This window comes from Crocodylus siamensis, chromosome 10 (genome assembly GCF_052110815.1).
Source record: "Crocodylus siamensis isolate JL-2025a chromosome 10, ASM5211081v1, whole genome shotgun sequence".
Classification (NCBI taxonomy): Eukaryota; Metazoa; Chordata; order Crocodylia; family Crocodylidae; genus Crocodylus; species Crocodylus siamensis.
Window position 1 is genome coordinate 8,102,664 of NC_143404.1, and position 22,470 is coordinate 8,125,133.

A 22,470-nucleotide genomic window follows, 5' to 3' on the forward strand; every position below is an offset into this window, starting at 1 on the left:
TGGCAGTGTTAATTGCCTTGCTCTCCCACCACCATATTTTCAGATGTAAGTTGACGTGGGCTTGCGGGCTGGTTTTGATACTGATAAAGTGTCATTTTTCACGGCACTTTTCTGCACAGCCTTTGGGAATCACTGATATAGATGCTTAGTTACCCTATTTGTATCTGTCATCTTCAAAGCTTAAAAGAGCCTGCTGGAAATGGGCTATTTGGCCACCTGAGATGCACAGTATTCACTCTTTTTAGTTAAAAATACAAATAAAGATACATATTGTGGGCAGCCCAAAAATGATACCAAAAAGTTGTGAATAAGTGTCTACTTTGATAAAAGTATAAGCACTAACCAGCCCATCCTGCCTTATGGAAGCATGAGGATCATTGAGCCCTGAGTTCTCACTCAGTGATTATCAAGGATCTGAAAGCAGGTTGTCAAGTGATCTGGTTGGAGAAGTTGCCACAGTCAAAGAGCCTCAAAGCCTACATGAATGCCCATAAAGGCTATCTTGACATGAGCAGGCTGTTATCCCGCGTGATGGCATGTTGTCTAGTGCATTGTCTGGTTGGGTTTTGGATACAGCTTTGTGATGTTGTCCGACTATCCCTAGGACTTTTCTCTTGTCCATTTAAACAAAGGGAACAATTGTCCTGACCATAAAATTAACCTGTCCTGGGTCAAAGAGTGCGATGGAGTTGTTCACCTGAAGTGGAAACAGGGTGCTAGCGAGAGGTGTGATCCAGGTTAGCATCTTCTGAGCTCACTGGTGGAAGCAGCATGACACATTTAGAGTATTGCCGCTTTAGGGATACTTATGTAGATTCGCACAGCTTGTTCCCTCCTTAAGAAAACTAAGAGGAAAAAGGTTTTTAGGCTGACACGTATTATTGTTGGTCAGATGACATGGTGCTGGTGACAGAGCAGCTTCAAAGGCACTAAGGGTGACGGTTTGCGAATCTTGCAAGAAATTTATAAATAGAGGGTTTTATTAAAGCTTAGCAAAGTTCTCACACATGCCAAGCTTAATCGGCTCCATTGCTTGGGGGCAGTTTGACATTTCATGCCCCTCCTTCTATATTTGCTGCCTCTGTTTCTTGTTAATTTCAAGAGCAGATTCTGTCTGCAGCTATATTTTTTCAGTGACCTACAAGATCCCTAGTTACTGGAATCTATGTCTGTGTAACAACGACTAAAGCATAAAGAGATCCTCTAATCTATCAGGGTGGATAGTTGTGCTGGAAACCTCAGTGGACACATCTACATGAAATGACTTTACTGCTCAGTACGGCAAATTACTGTGTAGTAAGCATCTGCGTCCACATGTGCAGACCATTACTGCGCAGTAATTTGCTCTATTTGGCAAATTACGTGCAAATGAAAGTAGCAGATTAACTGCCAAGTAATTACTGCACAGGAAGGCATGTGTAGATGGCTGACCAGGAGTAAATTTGCTCCTGGCAAGCTGAGCAGCTGGGGGCAGAAGATTGCTCCCTGCCCCCAGGAGATGCCTGCTGCCAAGGTGGGCTCTGGTTGAGGTGGCCACTGGAGCCTGGGCATGGACAATGTCCCCTGATCCAGCAGCAGGAAGCATCCAGCTTCCACCCCACGATTGTGATTGTGATTGGATTGTGGAGCTGGGGCAAGTTGCTCCCTGCATGGGAAGAGTTTCACACCCAGCTTGGAGCTGGTGGGACCTGCCTCTGACTGGGACAGTTCTCAGCCAGCCCTGGACTGCACGGGGAGGTCTGCACATGCAGCCTGGAGCTGGCTGATGATTGCCCAAAATGGGACAGTCCTCAGCCAGCTCCAGGCTGCATGTGGAGACTTTCCTATGCAGCCTGGGGCTGGCCAGGAACAGTCCCAGTCAGGGGCAAGTCCCAGCCCTGTGCTCTGATCAGGTGCCATCATCTGTTGGTGGAGCAGCTATCAGAGAGCCCCCAGCTGGGTAGGGAATCCAGCTGGGGCAGTGACAACATGTAGGGGGTGCACAGGGGTGCACGTGCACCTCCTGAGAGCACCTCCTGACAGGCACTACTCCCCACTTAGGTGATGGGCAGGGAGGGTAGGCGGGAGCACCGGTCCGTCCCCCCCCGTGAGCATTGACCAGAGAGTGAGGGCAGCAGGAGAAGCACCGCTGGCACTTCCAGGAGCTCCGCTTGCACTTCCAGGTGGGTGTGATTGGCTGCAGGGGACTTCTTTCCCTACAGTCAGATTGGCTGTGGGGAGACCCCCCCCCACGGTCACTGACTGGCCGCTGGGGTTGGGGGGCACATGACCCACCTGACTCAGGAGGCATCAGTCGTCCATGAGCTGGGGGCTCACTGCTAGCAGCCCCACTAGTGGACTGGGGCAAGGGGCTGGGACCTGCCCCTCCCTGCATCTTTTTCCAAGCTCCCTGCCCCCAGTCAGAGGCCCAGAGCTAGATGCTTCCTGCTGCTGGGGCAGAGGGACATAGTCCCCACCCAAGCTTCAACAGCAGAGCCCGCCCCAGGAGCAGGCATCTCCTGGGGGCAGGGAGCAATCTCTCAGTCCCCACCAGGAGACTACTGCCTCCTAGGCCCATGCTCCCTGCTACCCTGAGGGGCAGCTGGTGCAGGGCCAGAGGGGGCAAGAGCAGACTGCTGCCAGGAACAGCAAATCTGCTCCCAAATGAATGCACATGTAGATGCCTGCCCAGGGTGTGTTTACGCCAGAGTAAGTTACTCTGATGTAAACCCATCCAGCAGCATTTGCACCTGTAGACATACCCAATGAGAGCGTTTTTCCTCCCAGAAAGATCTTAACCTTCCCACTGCTGCTTTATTTGACAGAATCCTACATATATGCTTTCTGGGCTATATCCACTAAAGGACCTTTCTATTCCTAAATGCAGAATTTAGATCATTCAATTCCTGCCCAGCCTCAGCCTGCAGGTACCTACGTTTCTCTTTCTGAGTGTGTTTACAAGCACCCAAGTGGTGAAAGAGCTGAGCACTGTCAAGATTCCCAAGCCAAGTCTTCATCTGTCTTTCTTGCCTCCAGGCCTCAGGTTGGTAGAGCAAATTTAGGCTTGCCCCTGCCTGGCTAAACCCTCACCCCCACTGCAAGAAAGTAAGCAATGTAATATATACATTAGCTTTTTAAATGGAGTGCCACTTAATTCACCAAAGCTATGCTTTGAGTCCCTTGAGAGGCGTCTTGAAGGTTGAGAACCTTCTTGCCTGGCATAGTCTGGTGTGGGGATTTCTTAATCTCTGCTAATGAAGCCATTTCCCTTTTCAAAAACACTTAAAGTATTCACTGGACCACAGACTGAAAACATGGTCTAGCCCCTTTGAGGTGAGTGCTCTAATAATTAAACTAGGAGGTAACTTTCTGCTTCTCTTCCCTCTCGCTCTCTTTGTGTCCTGTATGACTTTTGCCACATTCATGTAGCCATGTGAACATAGAGCAGGAGCAGGGTGTACAGCCATTTGCCAGTGCCAGGACCTACATGGGGAACCTGTGAAAGTGAATTGGGGCTGGGGGAGAGGTACAGTTTGGGGTGAGGAGGGATGGGGAGGACTAGCGCATCTGTGGAGGGGGTTTGTGGGTCTGTGATGGGGGTTGTCCATCTGGGGGGAGAGGGATCAGGAGGCTAAAAATAACCTGGTCAAGGTGAGAGTGGGTAAGAAGAACACAGCCAGGCCTAGGGTGAGTGGCTAGGCTTTCCCTGGGTCCTAGAGCAGTGATCAGATACATCCAGACGTTCAACAGATCGGGTTAATTCTTTCGTGGTCTAAGTTAGTTCAGCACCTCAGGCATCAGTAATCACATTTTCCATTCCTCTTAATGTGGATCACCTGCATGTCGTATTCCTGTAGGACTGGGTTCCATCTCACCAACTTGGCACTGATATCTTTCAGCAACAAACGCTTCACAAGGGTTTGGTGGTTTGTTTGCACCTAAGCCCAGAGCTCCCGCCTTCCCACGTCAGCCATCTGTCCCATCAACTACGGGTGATGCCCAGGCTCGGTGAATCAAGTCTAACCTTATAACTCATAAGAGTGTATGATGATACAATCTTTTATTTTGATTTGTTCTGAAAAAAAATCATTAAAAATCATCAAAATATATTTTTTTCAGGATTTTTTTTTTTCAGTTTCAATGAAGTGATATTTTTTGGCCAAAAAAATTGTGGAAATTTTTTCAAGAAACCCTAATAATAATACCATCTGTTTCATGTGGTGCTTTTTGGTCTTGTCAATTAATGTCTGTATAGTGCCTGAAAGTCTATGGCTAAAAAAATTTACCAAACAGTGACATGTTACTGGTTTTGAATGTTAATAATATAAAGTAAGGGTTTCTGGGGGTTTTTCACTTGTATCATTCCATCAAAGACAGGTTTAAATGTCTTATATTTTGGTTGATTGCCTAATTAGGTGAGCCAATGAATTGAATTAATTCATCAAAACTAATTTGAAAAGATCTCTCCAGGCTGTAAGAGCTTGTGGTGTGCTTCTTATTCGTATTAGTTGCTTTGAGTCTGTGCATCATAGTTTTGTTATTATATTAACATTAGCCTTAATCTTGTTTAAATGCCATTGTGTTTTTTTCAGTTTCAGTCATGGTGTTCTCATTATTTTTTATGCCAATGTGCAAGAATCAATCACCGATTAATCGTTGGTTTTTTGGGGGGGAGCGGGGGAAGCTTTAGGTGAAACAATTTTTATAGAGTTAAATATGTATCACTTTTTTAATGTTTGCTGGAGGACTATTACAATGAATGTTATGTTTTGGAAGCCCTTCTAGAGCCATTTCAATGTATTTATCCTATTATCTGGGCAAAATGAAATTAAGCATCATTTTGATCTTATATGGGAAAATAAACAAAGAAATGCATTTAAGCAATGCAATAAAGTTGGCCTTTCCATTGCAATTCAACTGATAGCTCAGTGCTTATTGCACATTCTGGTGCTAATATTTTTTATTTCCTTTTAAAGGACTCAACATTTTAAAAATTTGCTGACTTTCAGCACATTAAGATGATAAATTAGAACATAAGAAATTGACCTTTATTTAAGTACCTCTTGATGTCTGGAATACCAATTATGACTGAAACATCAGTACTGAAGGATAGGTCCTGTTCAGGAAAGACAGAAATAAATGTAGAGATGGTAGAGTGGTATATTTATGATCTGAAAGATTATGAAGAAATAAGAAAAATACAGATGAAGTGGGATTTGGGAGTCACGATCCCTTTGGGGAAGGATGACAGCAAGAACTCTGTTGAGAAAGAGCTGAGAATTTGCTACATATCCAGATCAGATGTTGCTGTGAACTGTGGCTCTGTAATGTCAGACAGATAGACACTATGGGGAATTGTGTCATGGGAAATTTTCACTTCCCAGAATTATGTAGGATTCTGCTTGAGGAAGATGCATTGAAGCTAGAACAGGTGCAGAGAAGGGCCATTAGGTTATTAGGAAATGAGACTATCAAACCAGACAGACTAAAGAGTTTGGCTGTGTGGCCTGGAAAAATGGAGGTGAGAGGGGATATGATTGCTGTGTATAAATACATCAGAGGAGAAACACCTGGGAGGGAAAAGACCAATTCAAGCTACCAGATGATGCCCGCAGAAGAACGCGGAGGTATAAGCCAGCCGCAAATAAAGTTAGGCTGAAAATTAGAGGAAGGTTCTTAACTATTAGAGAAGAAAGCTCTGAGCATTGGAGAAATAGGGTGGAGGATCTACCCTATTAAGATGGAGCCCAAAAAGCTTATACAAGGGATTAAATGACATGTTTGCTTGTAAAACCAGACATCCCAGGAGGTCCTTTCCCAGATCTCTGCTTCTCTATTCTAAAATACGGAAGTGATAAGTATTACACCGAGGTGTGGCGCTTGCCTAAGCATTTCTCTGATCTCCAAACACAGAGTGACATTTTAATACAGCTCACAATCATTTTAGTTTTCCTTCCAGTCCGGCTGTTGCATCTGTCATTCTCTTCAAAGCCAAGTCAACGCTTGGGCTCCCTTAATAAAAATAAAAAGCATATTCCTCTAAGCAATGCTTTTGCTTCCTGTTGTCATTCCAATAGAGCATATTTCCTCCACACATGGATTGTGTGTGTGTGTGTGTGTGTGAGAGAGTTTATATGTACAAAAATCATGTAAATATATTGCCTATTGTACACATAAAAAAATCTCATGGGTTACAAGTGTGTAAGACCAATGTAATAACAGTGTTTAAACATTTAAGTATTTAATAAAAGATCCACCAGTTTGATCAGCATATTTTCACATGGTATGTGAAATAACTTTGTCCGTGTGATTTAAAAATGTTTTCAGTTCAGTTTTAATAGTAGAGAGCTGTTTAATAATGGCAGAGATGTTTCTCTCCTCCTCTCAGGATATAACAGAGGTAGGGAATGGAAACACATGTATTGTGGAATTTGGAGAAAGTCAAATTTTGTCGGGTGAAAGAAAAGAGAATGATCAGAAGTGTGTAATTGTCATCACTCCCTAAAAGTTCAGGCTTTGCAGTCATTAAAGGCAAATCCATGGCACCTCGTGGCAACAACTTATCATTCAGCACACATCACCATGCAATCTGAACAAGGAGGGCTAAAGTTTTTCCCTATATCCCACAAAATAGTGCATTAAGTGGTGGAGAAGGCAATGGCTTATTATTCATGGAATAATCTTCCTCAAATCAAACCTGGCAGTTTCACACGGCTTCTGCGAGCCCTAAATTTCACACGGATAAGTGTCACTACACAAAGTAGGGCATCAAATGACATTTGTTTCTCTTTGTCTCAGAACGATTACAGGAAGTTATCTATGCAATGCAAGGACTTTGTTGTGGGTGTGCTGGATCTCTGCAGGGATACGGAAGAAGTAGAAGCTATTCTGAATGGAGATGTGAACATACAAGTCTGCTCTGAGCATCATCGCCCAAGCCTGAGCAGAATTAAGCTTGCCATTAAATATGAAGTCAAAAAGGTAAGATTTCCCTTGAGTTACTTTGTCAATACAGATGCATTTTGCAAGCCAGATCCTGCTTTCCTTGAAATCAGTGGTTGAACCCCACCCCCCGTGACCATGTTTAACCCCTGAAAGTGAACATTTCCATGGACTTATGTGTATTCCTTGTACATTTGAATGGAAACGTTTATTTGAAAATGATTATTATGCTGCTGATTTTAAAATGAAGAAGGGAGGAATGTCCAGGCATTCAACAGACTTGTAATATTGTGTAGTGCCCCTAGGGTAGGTCACCGGTATGGATATGGTAATTTTTGTAGTGACTAAAAGTCATGGCTGCTGCCAGTTTCTTGCCTCGATGAAATAAATTGTTCGTGTACATCTGGGTGTTCAGAGGCAACATTTTTTTTTTTATTGATTTTTTTTTTCTGTTGAATTTTCATTGAAATCAATATGTTCCTATGCAGCGCTTCTATTTTGGAAAATAGGCATCTTTTAATGGGGGAGAACACATCCCATCAGTAAACCTGATCCACTTCTAAGTTTGACACGAGGACGTACTTGTCTCATAGGTATATCTGAAAGCACATCACAGCTATGCAGACCTGAAGTTGCATGCACAAGACATCAGAGATGCATTCAGTGGTTCTCTCTCCAATTCTCTGATTCTTAGATTAACAGACCAAATTGTTATTACCTTATTTACTCAGTCCAGGACAAGGTTTCCCCACCTCTTCAGCACTGTGTGTGTATGGGAGGGGGAGATGAATTTAAGATGACCCACCATAATTAGATCATCAAAATAATAATACATCAAATAATACATCAAAATAATAATACATCAAAATAATAACAGCGTTATATATTTTACATGTATAGATTCTATGCGGGGGGAATCTTAAATTCTGAGTCATTTTGGATTTGTGTAAGTATGGTAGTATTCTTGCCAGTTTGCACTAGAAAATGTACACTTTTCCCACAATTGTGGCAGCTATGGTCACCATATCATAAATTAACTTCACTTCCTAGTAAAAAGGGAGCAGACATTTGGCGCACAGCTTTAAACCTTGATAAGTCATCCTACTTCCGCCTCAGAAAGTCAAGAGACACTATATACTAGTGGGAGTTATGGTTATAGCACCTCCTGCAGGCAGCCGGCCTGGGGAGATGGTGGTCCCTCCGTTCCTCCCGTACTGGTGCTCTGACTGTAAAGACCATCCCTAGAAGGCAAGAAGAGCGAGAAGAACGGTTTCCACTTCAGCAGGACTTTCGAAACGTTCTGGTTCGTGGAACCATGCTCTGGGAATGGGAATTTAGTCTGGCAAATACTGGGTCTGGGTGGTTCAGATTAATTACTCCTACAATGTGTTTTGATGGAAGTAGAGTTCCCGCAACTGGGCTGTAGAAGCAGTCCAATTTTTCAGCTAACATCTGCTCTCTCCTTCCCCTTATGAACCCGCCACCTGCTTCTTTCTGCCTCTCGACATCGCTGCTGTGTTGGCCAAAGAAAGTCTCTTCCTGTTACAAACACCATCGATTAAACAGAACCTTTCATTCTCGGAGCTAAAGCTTGCAGCTAGAAGCTCTCCGTTAAAATAAATTGCTTTCATAAGTGGTGCAGAGCTAGTCTGTATTATAGAAATGCGTGCACGGGTGGATCTTGGAAGGCAGCAGCCCATACTCGGAGCCCATCCTGGGTGAAATCCACTTCAACCTGTTGCATCATGTTCAGCCAGTTGAGCCAGTGCCAGCTCATTGACTTCTGCAGGCTGCTGTAACAGGGGAAAGAATTTGCTCTTTTAGAAACCCAAATGCCCTCATGCTGCATCATCAAAGCATGATGGATGGCAGGTTTATAAGGTGTTCACGAGACGCTCGTGAGAACTGCGGACACTTTGCTGAATGCTCAAAATCTCGCTTTCTTTCATTCTTTGTTTCTTCTTGTAAGATCTGTAGTCGTCCTGTTGGCACTGGGAGCTTCGAAACCCCAGGCTTGTCTCAACCCAGCCGAACGGCTGTGTCAGTTATTGCGTGGCTTTCAGCCTATGCTTTGCATCAGCTCTTTAGCTAGCTCATTTGAAAAGACACATCTCTAGTGACTGTGTTACTTCAGAAGGCATGACCAACTGCTTCCTATTGACTCGTCTCTTTTGTAGTGGCAGGCACATCCAAAAAAATGGGCTGTTTTGTGTCGCATGAAGCAAAGATCAAGTCTGTCATTTTTCTTAATGTAACAACATGCATTCAGCAAAAACCAGTTTCCTTTCAGATCAGGCTATTCTCTTGAACATGTTTAATAACTACTAGGCTAAGTGCAAGAAGTGTAACGGCTGTCCTTGGTAAATCTCCTCCTAGGCCTTTCTCCAGCGGCTTGTAGAACATGCTTTCCAGAAGGCAATGCATATCTAAACAAAGTTGGGCATTTAAGAGATAATTGTAAACCATGATAGCTCCACGCCCGGGAGGCAGAGAGGTATGGAGATAAACATAAATAGCTTTGGTTATTGGCAGTGACTTATGATAAGAGACTGATATTTCTCATACACTACTGGCTTGCTAAACAAATGAGCAACTTGATAGATAAATATTCTGTGATGGTACTACACGGATAACGATTGCCCAGAGTGGAAACATACAGAGGTATGGATTTCATGTATGTTTTAAGGGAGATGTGTGTGCACACAAACTCATGGACAGATTGCTAAAATGATGTCAATTCGGACTAATGCCCTCGAAGCCAATGTGTTTAGATCGATGCAAGTCAGGTCAGGATCCAGCCCCCAAAATATTTAAGGGCAGCTTCAAGAAGGAGCACTTGATGACCTCCTCACCCAGAACACCAAAATCTTTAGCCTTACCAGTGGGGCAAGCTTGCCAACTGGCTGATTTATCCCTGGGTTGTTCTTGCCCCAGTCAAATTACAGGGGCCAATTGTCTTCTGAGTTATAGGATAGTTGGCTCCTACCTGGGCTGCTGCAGGAGAACCAGAAATCATCAGCTTTCGTCTATGGTCTGGTCATGAAATGCCCACGTGTATACACGGCCAAAGGGGAATCCCTGTTGTCAAGGTGCGTAATATTTCAGCAGTTTTAGTCTGGCTGAATGGCACTACCATTGGAAAATTCATTATTCAGACTCCTACCCAGCAGCTACCCAGGCATGCTGTTTGCTACTAGAAAATTGTGTCTCCCGACTCCCACGAAGCCTTCTGTTTCCAACATCCTGGGCCAAAGTCTGCACTGGTTTATACCCTATGCAAACCTTCATTGTTGCCCTCTTATTCACCAATAAAATGCTGCAAAGGAACCTGGCGTTTATATGACACAAAAAAATACAGGATAGGTCAGATCCTGCTAGAAATTCATGTTGTGTCATGTGACTTTCCTAGAGTCACGTTTATTTATACAGTTGATGATCTGCCCCGTTAAAATTAGCACACTGAAATGTGTGCTGATGGTTTTGTATTCTCCAGCTCGCCTGGCTATATGCATTAGAGAGAAATAAATATATTTTTACCTGGGTCCACATAGATAAGGAGAGAGCCTGAATGATTTCATACTCTGCATTTTCAATGGATAAGGATCTTTGCTACTGAAACATCCCTTAGGGAACTAAATATGGAATGGCACAATGAAACTTAATACAAAATATCACAATTTCTTTCTTTTTCATTGAATCAGAGTTTCCACAGTAAATACTCAGGGATTCAGAGTTTTAATAAATATTTGATATTTAATCTTATTCAACCATTACATTTCTCCATTACCATGTTTTTATTAGCCATGCTCCTGCCTAAAGTAGATTTTTCTTGCTGAAAATTCTAATTTATAGATATTTTTTTCCATATAAAATTTTCATTTTTATGGGCAATCTTTATTTAGTGCTTGTTGCTTAATTTTTTCCAGGCACTGTTTACCATCTCCTCCTTTCTGTAGTCTGGAAAATGCCAACTGTTCCTATAATAAAGCAGAACAGTAGGCCTGTTTCCAGGACTTCACTTCACATTTAGGGTGTAGACCGATATAACACTTAAAATGTTCTAAATAAACGTTTAAACCCCAAAGGTCTCGACATAAGTGCCAGTTAAGATCAGCAAAAGCTTCCTGGAATGCTTCAAAACTACCCCAGAAAAATCAAGTACTATTTTGAACCAGTCCTCCCCAACAGTTCTCATCATGGGGTCCAGGCCACCCCTACCCCAACCCCCCTACACTGTACACCTGTCCATCCAGTCACGTAGCACCAGATAAATGTTGTAAAGTTCTTTATTAAACATAATCCATCATTTTTAATTATTTTTTCTTGATAAGGGAGAGAATAAATTGCATTTGGGGATTATGACCTCTTCCCCTTTCTTGGCAGCCAGCCAAATTGGGTCTTTCTGCCCCTCTAGCTGAATCCTGGGGAAACTCCAGGATTGGGAAGGCTTGATGGTCTGGATACTCTGCGACCCACTGGTGGCATTTTGGCAGCAGTGTCATCCTTAGAAGGTGACTTTTCTACTTGGAACCCTTAGCAGTGTATATGTGAATATTTCTGTCCTGGGACAAATGGGAACCAGGTCCCAATCAGTGATATCCTTGGAGCAGGTTAAGTTTGAAATCTGTCCATGACCTTAGAAAAACTTTCATAGATTTCATAGCCATTAGGGCTGGAAGGGACCTCGGGAGATCATCGAGTCCAGCCCCCTGCCCAAAGGGAAGGAAGTCAGCTGGGGTCATAGGATCCCAGCAAGATAAGCATCCAATTTACTCTTGAAGGTGTTCAATGTAGGTGCTTGAACCACCTCCGATGGCAGGCTGTTCCAGACCTTGGGGGCTTGGACAGTAAAGAAATTCTTCCTTATGTCCAGCCTGAAACGGTCTTGCAGGAGTTTGTGACCATTCGACCCCGTCATCCCTTGGGGCGCTCTGGTGAACAAACGTTCCCCCAGATCCTGGTGGTCACCCCTGAGAAACTTATAGGTGGCCATCAGATCACCCCTGAGCCTGTGCTCTTCCAGGCTAAAGAGTGCCATGGCTCTCAGCCTGTCATCGTAAGATCTGTTTTCTTTAATCCATCTCTTTTTGTTCTTTCCTACTTATTTATTCCTGTTATATCACAGCTCCTCTCACAATACAGCCCCCAACTTGGCAAAAAAGAGCTGTTGAAAATATTTTTCTCTTTAATTGTTACAGCTAAACAATCAGCCCTTCCCACCATAAAGACTTCCGGAAGAATGCAGAAGATAGAGATGCTATTATCTTGAAATGGAAGATGACATACGATATTTTATTCTGTAAGGAACCCTAAAGCAGCCAGGAACCATAAAAGGTGCTGCCAAAACAAACTCTTTTCTTTGAGATTTACAAATTTTAAAACAGCTTAGTTATCTTACCCTCCTTCCTCAGGATATTTATAGGGAACTATTTAATCCTACACACAGTTTAAAAGCTCCTGGACCTGATGTGGTATCTTTGTAACCCTAAATTCTCCTTCAAATTGTGTTTCTTAAGAAGCCATAGCCATGAATAGGGCTAGCCAAACTTCTGGTATGTCAGTTTTCTGTGGCCATTTTGGGAACATAATCACAACCCTCGATGAGAGTCTTCTCCATTAACTTTAGTGGGCTTAGGTTCAGATCCTCAGTCAATCTTTGTTTTTCCTGCTCAGTCCTTCGCCATGGGAGACTCCATTCACTTCACCCATTTCTTACTCCAGAAAAAAGCAATTCAGAGTTCAGTTGAGAGGATGCAGTTGTATTGATGAACCTTGGAAACTGTGTAGGTGAAGCATTGGCCATTGCATAATGGTTTTATGTTTTTGAGGATTTTTTAATATAGAAGAAAATGAGCTATTTCATTTACGCTGGCAAGAAACCATGACAGTTGAACTTTCTGCAACATAATGAAATGCCTAATATAGCAAGTCATTACAGAATTAAAAGCTCTGTTCAGTATATACACTACAGCCAGAAGGAAGTGCAAATTACACCAGTTACAGAAAATGATTACAGCAAACAGTTCCTTGAAACACTAACCAGCTATAATTCTCTTCCTCCCTTTACTTTCCCAAAGGACTTAATACAAGCATTAGGTCCCCCAAGGGCTGCCACAGCTCCATAATAGTATACTCCTCATTCGTGGTCCCCAGAATCGTAGGACTTCAAATTGTTCCATTGGTAATAGATTCCTGATAATGGTTCTGAGAACTACAATCCAAATATTTTATCTAGGAGTGAAGAAAATGAAGTTGCCTGAACAGAGAAAAACTTAATGCGTGCTTCTTAATATCACCAAAGCTCTGGGGGCCTTCCCAGAGGTGGACTTTTAGCACGTCACAAACCTCTAGTGAAGTTGCTTTCATGTTCTGTGGTGTGCATTAGCTATGATTAGCACTGTAATGCATTATGAGTAGATCAATTTTTATTTGCCCTAACAGTGGGGGAACCCATTACAAAAGGAACTAGTGTAGTTTTGGTGCACATGGGGTTGAGTATATAGGGATAGGAAGGGCAAGTATATAAAGGCATAGGATGTATGTAGAAAACCTCTTTGAATGATCCTAGCATTACAGAAAAGTTTGGTTGGGTGCACCTTGGGAGGATATCCTGTCTAACCCTTTGCTCAGGGCTCAAGGCATAATCATTGCTGTCCAAACAATTGTAGAAAATGTTCAGTCTTTGTGGATAGGGGAAGGATGAGACCAAGACCCATCTGTGTGTTCAGTTGAATAAAAAGAACCACAGATTTGGCTGGCTCCAATCTCCCTTTCTAATATGAGTGTGAGACATTTTTGCACCAGTTGAGCAGATTTGGTTTATAACTGGCAGATTATCTGAGAATGCCTACTTCATCCCGAGCATGCTGCCCATCTACAACTTGGTCAACAAGTGTTTACCACCTTCACTTGTCTTGCTGTGAGCAACTATACAACACTAGTACGTGTAATGTAAAATATTCTGTTTGTGTGGTACCTTAGGAAAGGTTCATGTTAAATGGGAAGGTTTAAACCAGGGTTGTCAAACTCATCTGGCCCTATGAGCCAGATGAGTGACATGGGGGCCAATTTGTGGGATGGATCAGGCCCTCAGACCCTTTCCCATCACCCGGCAGTTCGGGGCCTGTGCTGTACATAATACCTACTCAAACCCAGGGGGAACCACTTGGGCTGGATGGTTAGACTCCATGGGCCAAATCTGGCTCAAAGGATGCATGTTTGATACCCCTGGTTTGAAGCATCATTAAAATAATGCATAATGCTAATATTTCTAGAAGATCCTCATGAATGAAGAACTTATCTCAAAAGTTGATTGAGCTGATAAATTTGAGTTCAATTTCTCATTCAAAGATCTTCTCTAACTTGGTACATTACTTAAGAAGAAAATAAAGCCAAGCAACTAAAAAGCAAATGCTAATATAATTAAAAATAAACAGGCAGATATAAATGCAAAAGCTTTTGGGGATAAAGATTGCTGCTTATCTTTACAGATCCAGTCATAGCATAAGGTGAGAACAAATCCAATAAAATCATTTCTGCTTCTGGTCTTGGCTAGAAATAGCACCAGAGCCCTCAGTCCTGCAGCCCTGTGTAGTCTGATTTCCATCAGATACCGAGCATACAAAGGTTGCCCACAAATGATCATCAGAGCAGATCTATTCCTAAAGCAGCAAAACACATAAGGGATGGAAAGTAGAGTAGCAGGAAGGGCTCTTACTCCCCATGCATAAATTCAGCTTGCCGAGGGACTCTTCTCTGCCAGGGTGTTAATGTCAAGTTTTGTCAGAACCGCTCCCACCCGGCAGAGGAACCGCAGTGAGGTAACGAACACTTTTTGATGTATTGCCTTCAAACCGTTTTGCTTATTAATCAACCCCCCAGCTCTACACAACTTTACGGAGTTTGTCAGTTCTTCATGCTCTCCTTACTGTCATGCTTTCCCCCCGCTTCTCCTTTAATGTTGGCAGGGGGCTCATATACCGCCGTTTACCTTCAGGTCTGCAGCCAGTGTCTCTCTGTGGGAGGTGACATTCATCTTTTTTCCCTCCAAATGTAGGCTGCATCATCACACTTTTCTCTTTAATTGCAAGTGTCTAGTGCCTGGCTCCATTTTCCCAGTTGGCAGCACAGTTCAGGGTCTCCCCAAAGCCAGAACATCTCTCTCTTTCACAAGTTTTAATTGAACGAACAGTAAGATGCAAAAATTGTGTTTGAAAAACAATTAATAAGAATTAAACAGAACACCAGATGGCTGTGGAAATTCTGTTTAATGCAGGGATGGTACAGGGACTGTTCTCATAATTGCATCATTAATAATTAACATATGGAAGATGCTCCAAACAGAGTACTGGCTGCTGCATTCAATTATAATTCTGCACTGCATTGGTCACACGACACACGTACCCAAAGGCACATGAAACCTAGATCTTGGTAACGGCTGAAATAATCTGAGATCTTCAATCGTATATAAAGAGGATACTGTTAAATTTTGCGTGCTCTCTCTTTCAAACTGCATCCCAAACTGCTTCACGGAGTTCAAGGGAAAGACAGCTATGGAAATGAAACAAAAGATTTATATGAGTGATTATACATTACATTTAGACCATACTAAGGGCACTTGAAATGTGAGTATCTACATGTGAGAGCTAATTAAATACCCGCTAACCATCTCAAACAAACTGTTTACACAGAGTCACTTCAGGCATGGGTCAACTCTGGGCTCAGATTCCTAGCTCATGTTAGGCTAACTTCTGTCTGTGCCACAGATATATAAAATGAGCAAGTTGCAGTCCTCCCGCATCCCAGAATGCACTGCTTCCTACTTCCCAGCCGTAGAGTTCTGGCTCCTAACCACACCCATGTTTGCCTGCCCTCTAGTGGCATGTCTGGGCTGTGCAGGCAAGAAATGATATTAACCTTTAACATGCGACAGCTCACAGCATGCTCTAACTTCAACACCACTTCACGCTCCACAGCTTCAGTTTGGTCTAAGTGTAACTTGTAACTTTGCCCATAGGTTAGGTCAAACTTGATGAACACGATGGGCTGCTGTTCCCTTCAGCGTAACTCAGGAAATAATTAAATGCCATTTTGTTTATTCATAGATGAAACCAGAGCTGACCCGAGCAGGATGCAGGGCCCAGGGCAAATCAGCCCATGAGGAGCCCCGACCCCTCTCTGATCCCATGGGCCCCGGACCTGAAAAAGCTGTTGCTGCCATTGGCGGTGGTGGTGGCAGTGGTAGCAGCAGCAGGGGGTGGGTGGGGGGCAGAGGGGTGGTAGTGAGCAACTGGATGTGGAGCTGCTGCTCCACCCAGCTCCATGCTGACCGCTGCTTTGCCCAGCTCTGCGGGGCCCCCCAAAGCACCAGGACTGGTGGTCACCCCAATTTGTCCCCCCCCGGATGGCCCTGGCTGAAACTATTCAAAACATAGCCCTACTTGTAAAAGGTTGAGTAGAAACTATGCTATGCTCTCAAAGGAGTGTCTCAGGGACCAATATATTGCCCTCAGGAAGAAGGGCACTCTTTGGGTGCAGCTTGTGTGTCTCTCTGTGAAATGGGGAAGAAAAAGCTGAGGACATAAGACAAGTACTGAAAAAAACTTCAAGGTATTTCTCCATTTCTGCCCCCTATGTTCCCCTGGGGCAGAAACACTAATTTCCAACCATCTCTAAAGATCTTAAGTACTGATTTGAGTAGGGATTGACTGAGACTGTACCTTGAAAAGCACCCAGAGAGGGACCTTGTTAAGGACAATAGTTCCTGTGAAAGGGCTTTGTGCCACAGGGCCTTGTGTAAGCCTGCTGGGGCTTTAGGAAAGTTGGCTTCCTTCTCTTCTTGTCTTTTTGCTAATTTTTTATCAGATAAATATCAGGGTTATGAAGTGTGACCATTTATGGTCTTTATGAGGGTCTCAGAGATGTTTCTTAGCAGCTTCCACTTGATTCATTGCCCAAATGCAACTTTTAAAATTCCTTATATATCAACCAATCAATCAATCAATCCCCAAAGCACCGTGATCACTTTTGGACTTTAGACTATGTTCATATTATCTTCATCTTTGAAGAGCCCCAGTGGGGTGCTTGAGGTCTGTGGTCGCCAAAGATGGAAAGGAAAGAACCGTCACTTCTCTTCCAGAGGATATGCATGAAAATTTCGTTGCTTATCTTATGCCAGACAAACATTGCAAATCCTTGTGGATATTTTGCTACTGTGCCTTAGCAGCTCTAGGCCTTTTTCAGTATCGCTGCTCTCTAGGTTCCTCCCTCCCAATAAATATCTGTGGTTCTGATTACTTGCCCTCTCCCAGATGTATTAGCTTGGATTTTCCAAGCCGAATCTCATTTTGCTATTTCCTGTCCAACATTCATTCTCTCTAGGCTTTGGTGAATTATTTCTTTTTCTTGACTGGTATATATATCCTTCCCAATTTGGTGTAATCTGCAGATATAATTATTTTCATTTGCAGAATGCCACTGGGTCTTAAATTTCAATCTGGACAACTGCCAGGGAGAACAGGGGAAAGATTCAAAACCTTTGTGTGAAGCCCAGTACAGAAAGAAAAGGCTAATAAAGCCCCTTTATGAAATTTCAAATTCTTTCTTTTAGAGGTCAATTAATATGTTCTGCTATAATTCTGACCTTGAATGCTCCCAATTTTGGCTTCGTCTATCTCTCTAGAAGCAGTAGGTATTAATATGTGTGTTTGTGTATGATGTTAGCGTGAGGCGGGTACAAAAACTCAGGGAAAAAAACCTCTCTTGCCACTTGCAATTGGGATGAGAGATTTCCAAGAGGATTCAGTTTTCCATAGAGAGCAAAAATATATTTTGTTTTCCCTAGCCCCAAATGGAATCAGAGCTGGGACTTCCAATTTGCAAGCTTGTTTTCTGGTAAATAATTAAGTGATAAGGATTTATCTGTCCATGTACACAGAGAGGAAGAGAAACATTAACAGCAAAGCGCTTCATAAAAGGGCATCCCATTAAAATAAAGCACCAGAGTTCCTTTAAAGGTAGCAAGCCACCTCTGCCAACAGTTTGTTGGGAAGTGTGCAGCATACAAAGAAAATCAGATTTCAAGACCTTTGGCCCATTGTTATGTTTGCAGTGCTACAAGCTCTGTAGCGTTACAAAAATAAGTGCTAAGGACAGGAACACAGATACAGCTTGGTATCACAAATTTGGCACCGACTGGTCGGCCATTTTTTCAGTGTGACAAACAGAATGAACAGCATCAGCTTGGTACAACAGCTTGGTACAACAGCTTGGTTTGCAACAGCTCGGTACAATAAATTTGTCACCGACTAGCCATTTCTGCAGAAAATCAGCCATTTTTTTAGTGTGACAAACAGAACGAACATGTGCCTGTTGTTTTCTGCTGCACTAAAAGAGCTGACGAGGTGGGACAAATGTAACGCCTGTTTTACGTCCTGAAGAAACCATCTCAAGGATCCCATGCCTACCCCCAGTGAAGTACAAGTCCACTGAGAAGTAAACAAGAAATAATCATTTACGTTCACTACACGGGCTACAGAGTTCATAGCAAATCTCTAGCTTTTCAATTAAAGAATATCAGGCTTCATTTAATATTACCCTGTGAATATAAAAAGAAGCAAGCAAATAATGCATCACTCCTTCCACTGATAAAATAATTATGAAGTCGATGGTTTTTGCATGAGGCAAGAGTGAATCAAGCTGCAGAACAATAGGCAAATTGCTTTGAAATAGATTTGCCTCGGTTTTGTTTTCTGTTTTACCAATTTAGATTAAAAAAAGAAAAGCATATTACCCAGTCCTGTTTGTTTTGTACCTATTTTACTTTCTGCGGCCTGGCTGAATCACTCTTCATTTGCTTTGCTTCTTTTTGAAGAGAACCCTTTATTTGGGGGTGGAAAATGCATCAAAGACATTGGGTTTTATTAGTGGCAGTAAGTGAATGCCAGGCCTTCCAACACCAATCTCCACTCCCCAAGTGTGCGTATGACGTTTGTAATACATATGATGCACACACAGTTTCATTATCTACAGTACCAATTCATAGAGAGCAAAGCAAATGCATCATGCGAACACTGATATACCACTAAAAACAATACAGAATAGATATACAGGAGACAGGATTCCAAGACAGACAACCACCCAGATACCTGTACTATCCCAACATTTGGAAAAACCCACTGGAAAGAGACCACTGGGTTATTTCTTTTAAAGTATATAACCAATGCACAGGCATATTTAACATGAACTGAAGATGGCATGAGCAGTGCAGCAGTCTGGCAAGAAAGGGACTGCAAGCTTCATGAAATTCAGCAGAATAAAAATGGCGGTTACTAAACATTTTTATCATCTACCAACTTCAATCCAAGAATACCAAAGCACTCAAAAAGAGTAATTACAATTGACAAGGACCTATATGGTAAGCATGTTCCAATATAAACAGTTTACAGATGAGAAAGCTAATCGACAGAAATAAAGCCAACTTGTATAGTGCTCACTGCCAGTTGGTGGTAAAGCGGGAAAGGAAACCAGGCGTGAAATCCTGGCTATCTTGCACTTAATGGGAATTCTGCCATTGACTTCAGCTGAGCCAGAATTTCACCCCAGAAGTCAACTAATACATGTCTGGCAGTACTGCATTTTTGAATCCTTGTCAAGGTCTTGAATTATTAGGAAAGGGACAATCATTAAGGCTTAGTTTTCAGGAATGCCCATCTAACTTTTGAAAAGAATGAATGAACAAATGAAAAAAAACCCACAGAGGAAATCACCTACAGCAGTTTATGCTAGAGCTAAATGCATGCCTTTCACAACATCAGTATTGAATAATTTTGCCAGGAATGGTTTTTTTGCAGGGAAACTGTGCAGTTATGGCTCTGCCTTTATGCTTCACACCAAATTCCCAGAAAACAAAACTCAGGTTTGCCCTTAATGTTTATGTCATGGTTTATATTTTGAAAACACCTTACACATATCACTGGCTTTGCATTCAAGAGGAGGGCCTTCTTTGCAGGGCAGCAAAGGAGAATTACAGTCCTTGTGTCTAGGGAAATGGAGGAGCTACCACATCTAAGAAAGTCCAGACATTTACTCTACCTCTAAGAATATTAGAAAATGTGGGGGCACGGTCATACTTCCTAGGTGCTTGGGGCAGATTGTTCTGCTTTGTGTTTTTGGTGACCCTATTCACTGCTGAAATGGGGCTAGAGGTGGAATAAGACTCTTTACCGTAGAATTTCAGTGAGTTTACAGCCCACCCTGGATAATGCACCAGTTCTTCGTGGATAAATATAGGCATGAAAATCACTTGGAACCTTGTGTTTCCTTTGCCGTTTACAGCGCGCTCATCCACATGAGTCATAAGAGCAGTCCTGCCACCAGTAATAAGATCCCCAGCATTTTCAGTGCCAGGCATCTGAGGTCGGGTTTCCGGCAGCAGATGAAACATGATGAAAATGAGTTAGTCAAAGCTACTGTATTTCTTCACATAGCACCTGCCACCCTCCTCCCCCAAATAAGATGCTCAACTTGTTTCGGGAAGGCAGAATGAGTTTTAAAAAGATATTTCCAGAGTTTGGGCTGAATCCCTGCGGGGGATCCTGACCACATGGCGGGGGTCTGTCACTTCTCAGCCAAAGCTAGTTTTAACCCTCTCCGTGCCAAAAGCGACCACCTCCTATCTATGAAAAGTAACTGTGATATTGCAGACTGTACTTTGCCCCTCCTCTTCTGCGGCGACAGAGCGAAGCAGAGCCCTGGCAGCCCTTACCTCGTCCCTATGCGTCTAGTCCAGGGCAGAAATCAGCTTCCCCAGTTAGGACCCCCATACTAATTATGGAAGGATGATTTGGGGGGAAAGGGTGTGTATGGTACCCAGGTAAACTTGGTAACAGCAAGTGAAGAGAAGCAGCGAGCTAACTGAAAAGATGGATACTTGATAATGAGCACTTAAAGGTACAAGCACACTCTTGAAATCTAAGGGGAAATGCCCTTCCACCTTGCAGTGTCTTTGGGCTTTGTGAATGTTGTCCTCTGAAAATCTACTTAAAAACCTTCTTCTCAGGGATTGTCCCTGATGGGTCAAGAGGCCAGTCTTCCAGTCGTGTGTGCCTCTCATTAATTCATTAAACGGTTCATTTTTAAACCGAAATATACATTTTTTTTCTGTTGATTTCTGCCGATGCTTGCCAGAAGGCTTATAACCGGGGTTATTTTTAGGAGACATGACAGAGTCACTTAGTCATAAGTGTAGGGTTTTACTTTCAGTGTCAATTTTTTCAAAGAGCCTTAACATTTCATTGGTGAGTGCTGGAATCTTGGCTTCCGTCCTTGGTTATTTAGTGCCATTAGCAAAGCAAGATAATCCAGCCTGAGAGGATAATTCCTTTGCACATTGAGGTAGATTTGTACAGTCATAAGGGAATTATCATTTATCTGAGCTGGCACAGCGCTCCCGTTTTTCTGCCTAAAAGATTCCAATAATCTACTGCCGATTTCTGCTTTTACCTATGTCATCACAGAAGGTCTCGGTCCTATTTCAGATCTATGGCTCTCTATTGGTAACATAAAATAGATTTTTTTCATAGGCTCTCCATTTTGTGGGCATTTCTTTACGCTCTGCTGAATGTCCTAGATTCTTTTCAGCTTGAAAATGCATCATCACTGCCTCATGTAATATGTATATCAGATATTGAGGGTGCTATGTTGGACAAGGGTCATTTTCTTTGTACAGTACTATGGGTGTCTAGCCTATGATCAGAGCTTCTAGGCCCTATTTCAATGAAACCAACATATCATACAGAATCGAACTGTGGATCCAGATACCCCCAAATAACCAATAGCAAATAAAAATGGTCTTTATATTAAAATCTTCTGCAACTGCAAGAAAAATGGCAAGATTGCAGTTTAGACATCTAAAAGAACATTGCATCATACACTGCAAATGACAATAAAGAGAAATTTTGACTAGTGTATTGGGAAAAGCCTTGTAGTCAGTTGTGAAGACTGTAAAATACCCATACCCTTATCTCACACACACATAATTTGCTAGGATAAATGTCTGCTCTGTATCAAATTATACAGAAATTTAGGAACGCTGCTATCCAATCTCATACATCATTTTAACAATCCTCCAGCAATCCTGACTTTTCATTCCTGAGTGAAAAATTGTTCCTTTGAGCCTCATTCAATACTTGTTGAAGACAGCGGGAGTCATTCAATGCGCTTCAGTGGGAGTTCAGTAGAGACCCTTAGATGCATCTCCTGTGGCATTTAAAAATATAATTTTGGGACCCTCAGTGCTTCAGTCCCCTTCCTTTGGCAGCCCTCAAGACTGCAACCTTTGGCAGTCTTGATGCAATGGTGGGCATAGGGGCTTTGCCCCTATCCAGTTTGGCATTCTGATTGTAGACCTGAGCTCTGGGAAGGCATGTGGCATTAATAGGTGCCACTTGGTGACAGATCAGGCTGTGATACGATAAGAACAGGAAGAAGATTCCTGCAGGAGTTTCAAAAACTTGTAGACTCAGGGCCAGCTGGCATAAAGATGTGTAG

The 22,470-nt window shown here is 42.7% G+C and overlaps 1 protein-coding gene across 2 annotated transcripts in view; it reads left to right on the plus strand.

Annotated features, from left to right (window-relative positions):
* Positions 1-22,470, plus strand: part of TRPC7 (transient receptor potential cation channel subfamily C member 7) — a 121,506-nt gene that overhangs the window by 31,832 nt on the left and 67,204 nt on the right. For both annotated transcript variants that reach the window (XM_090064574.1, XM_090064575.1), the window contains exon 2: positions 6,778-6,960. In XM_090064574.1, the coding sequence (XP_089920700.1) occupies positions 6,778-6,960 (183 nt within the window). The remainder of the gene's footprint in view (positions 1-6,777; positions 6,961-22,470) is intronic.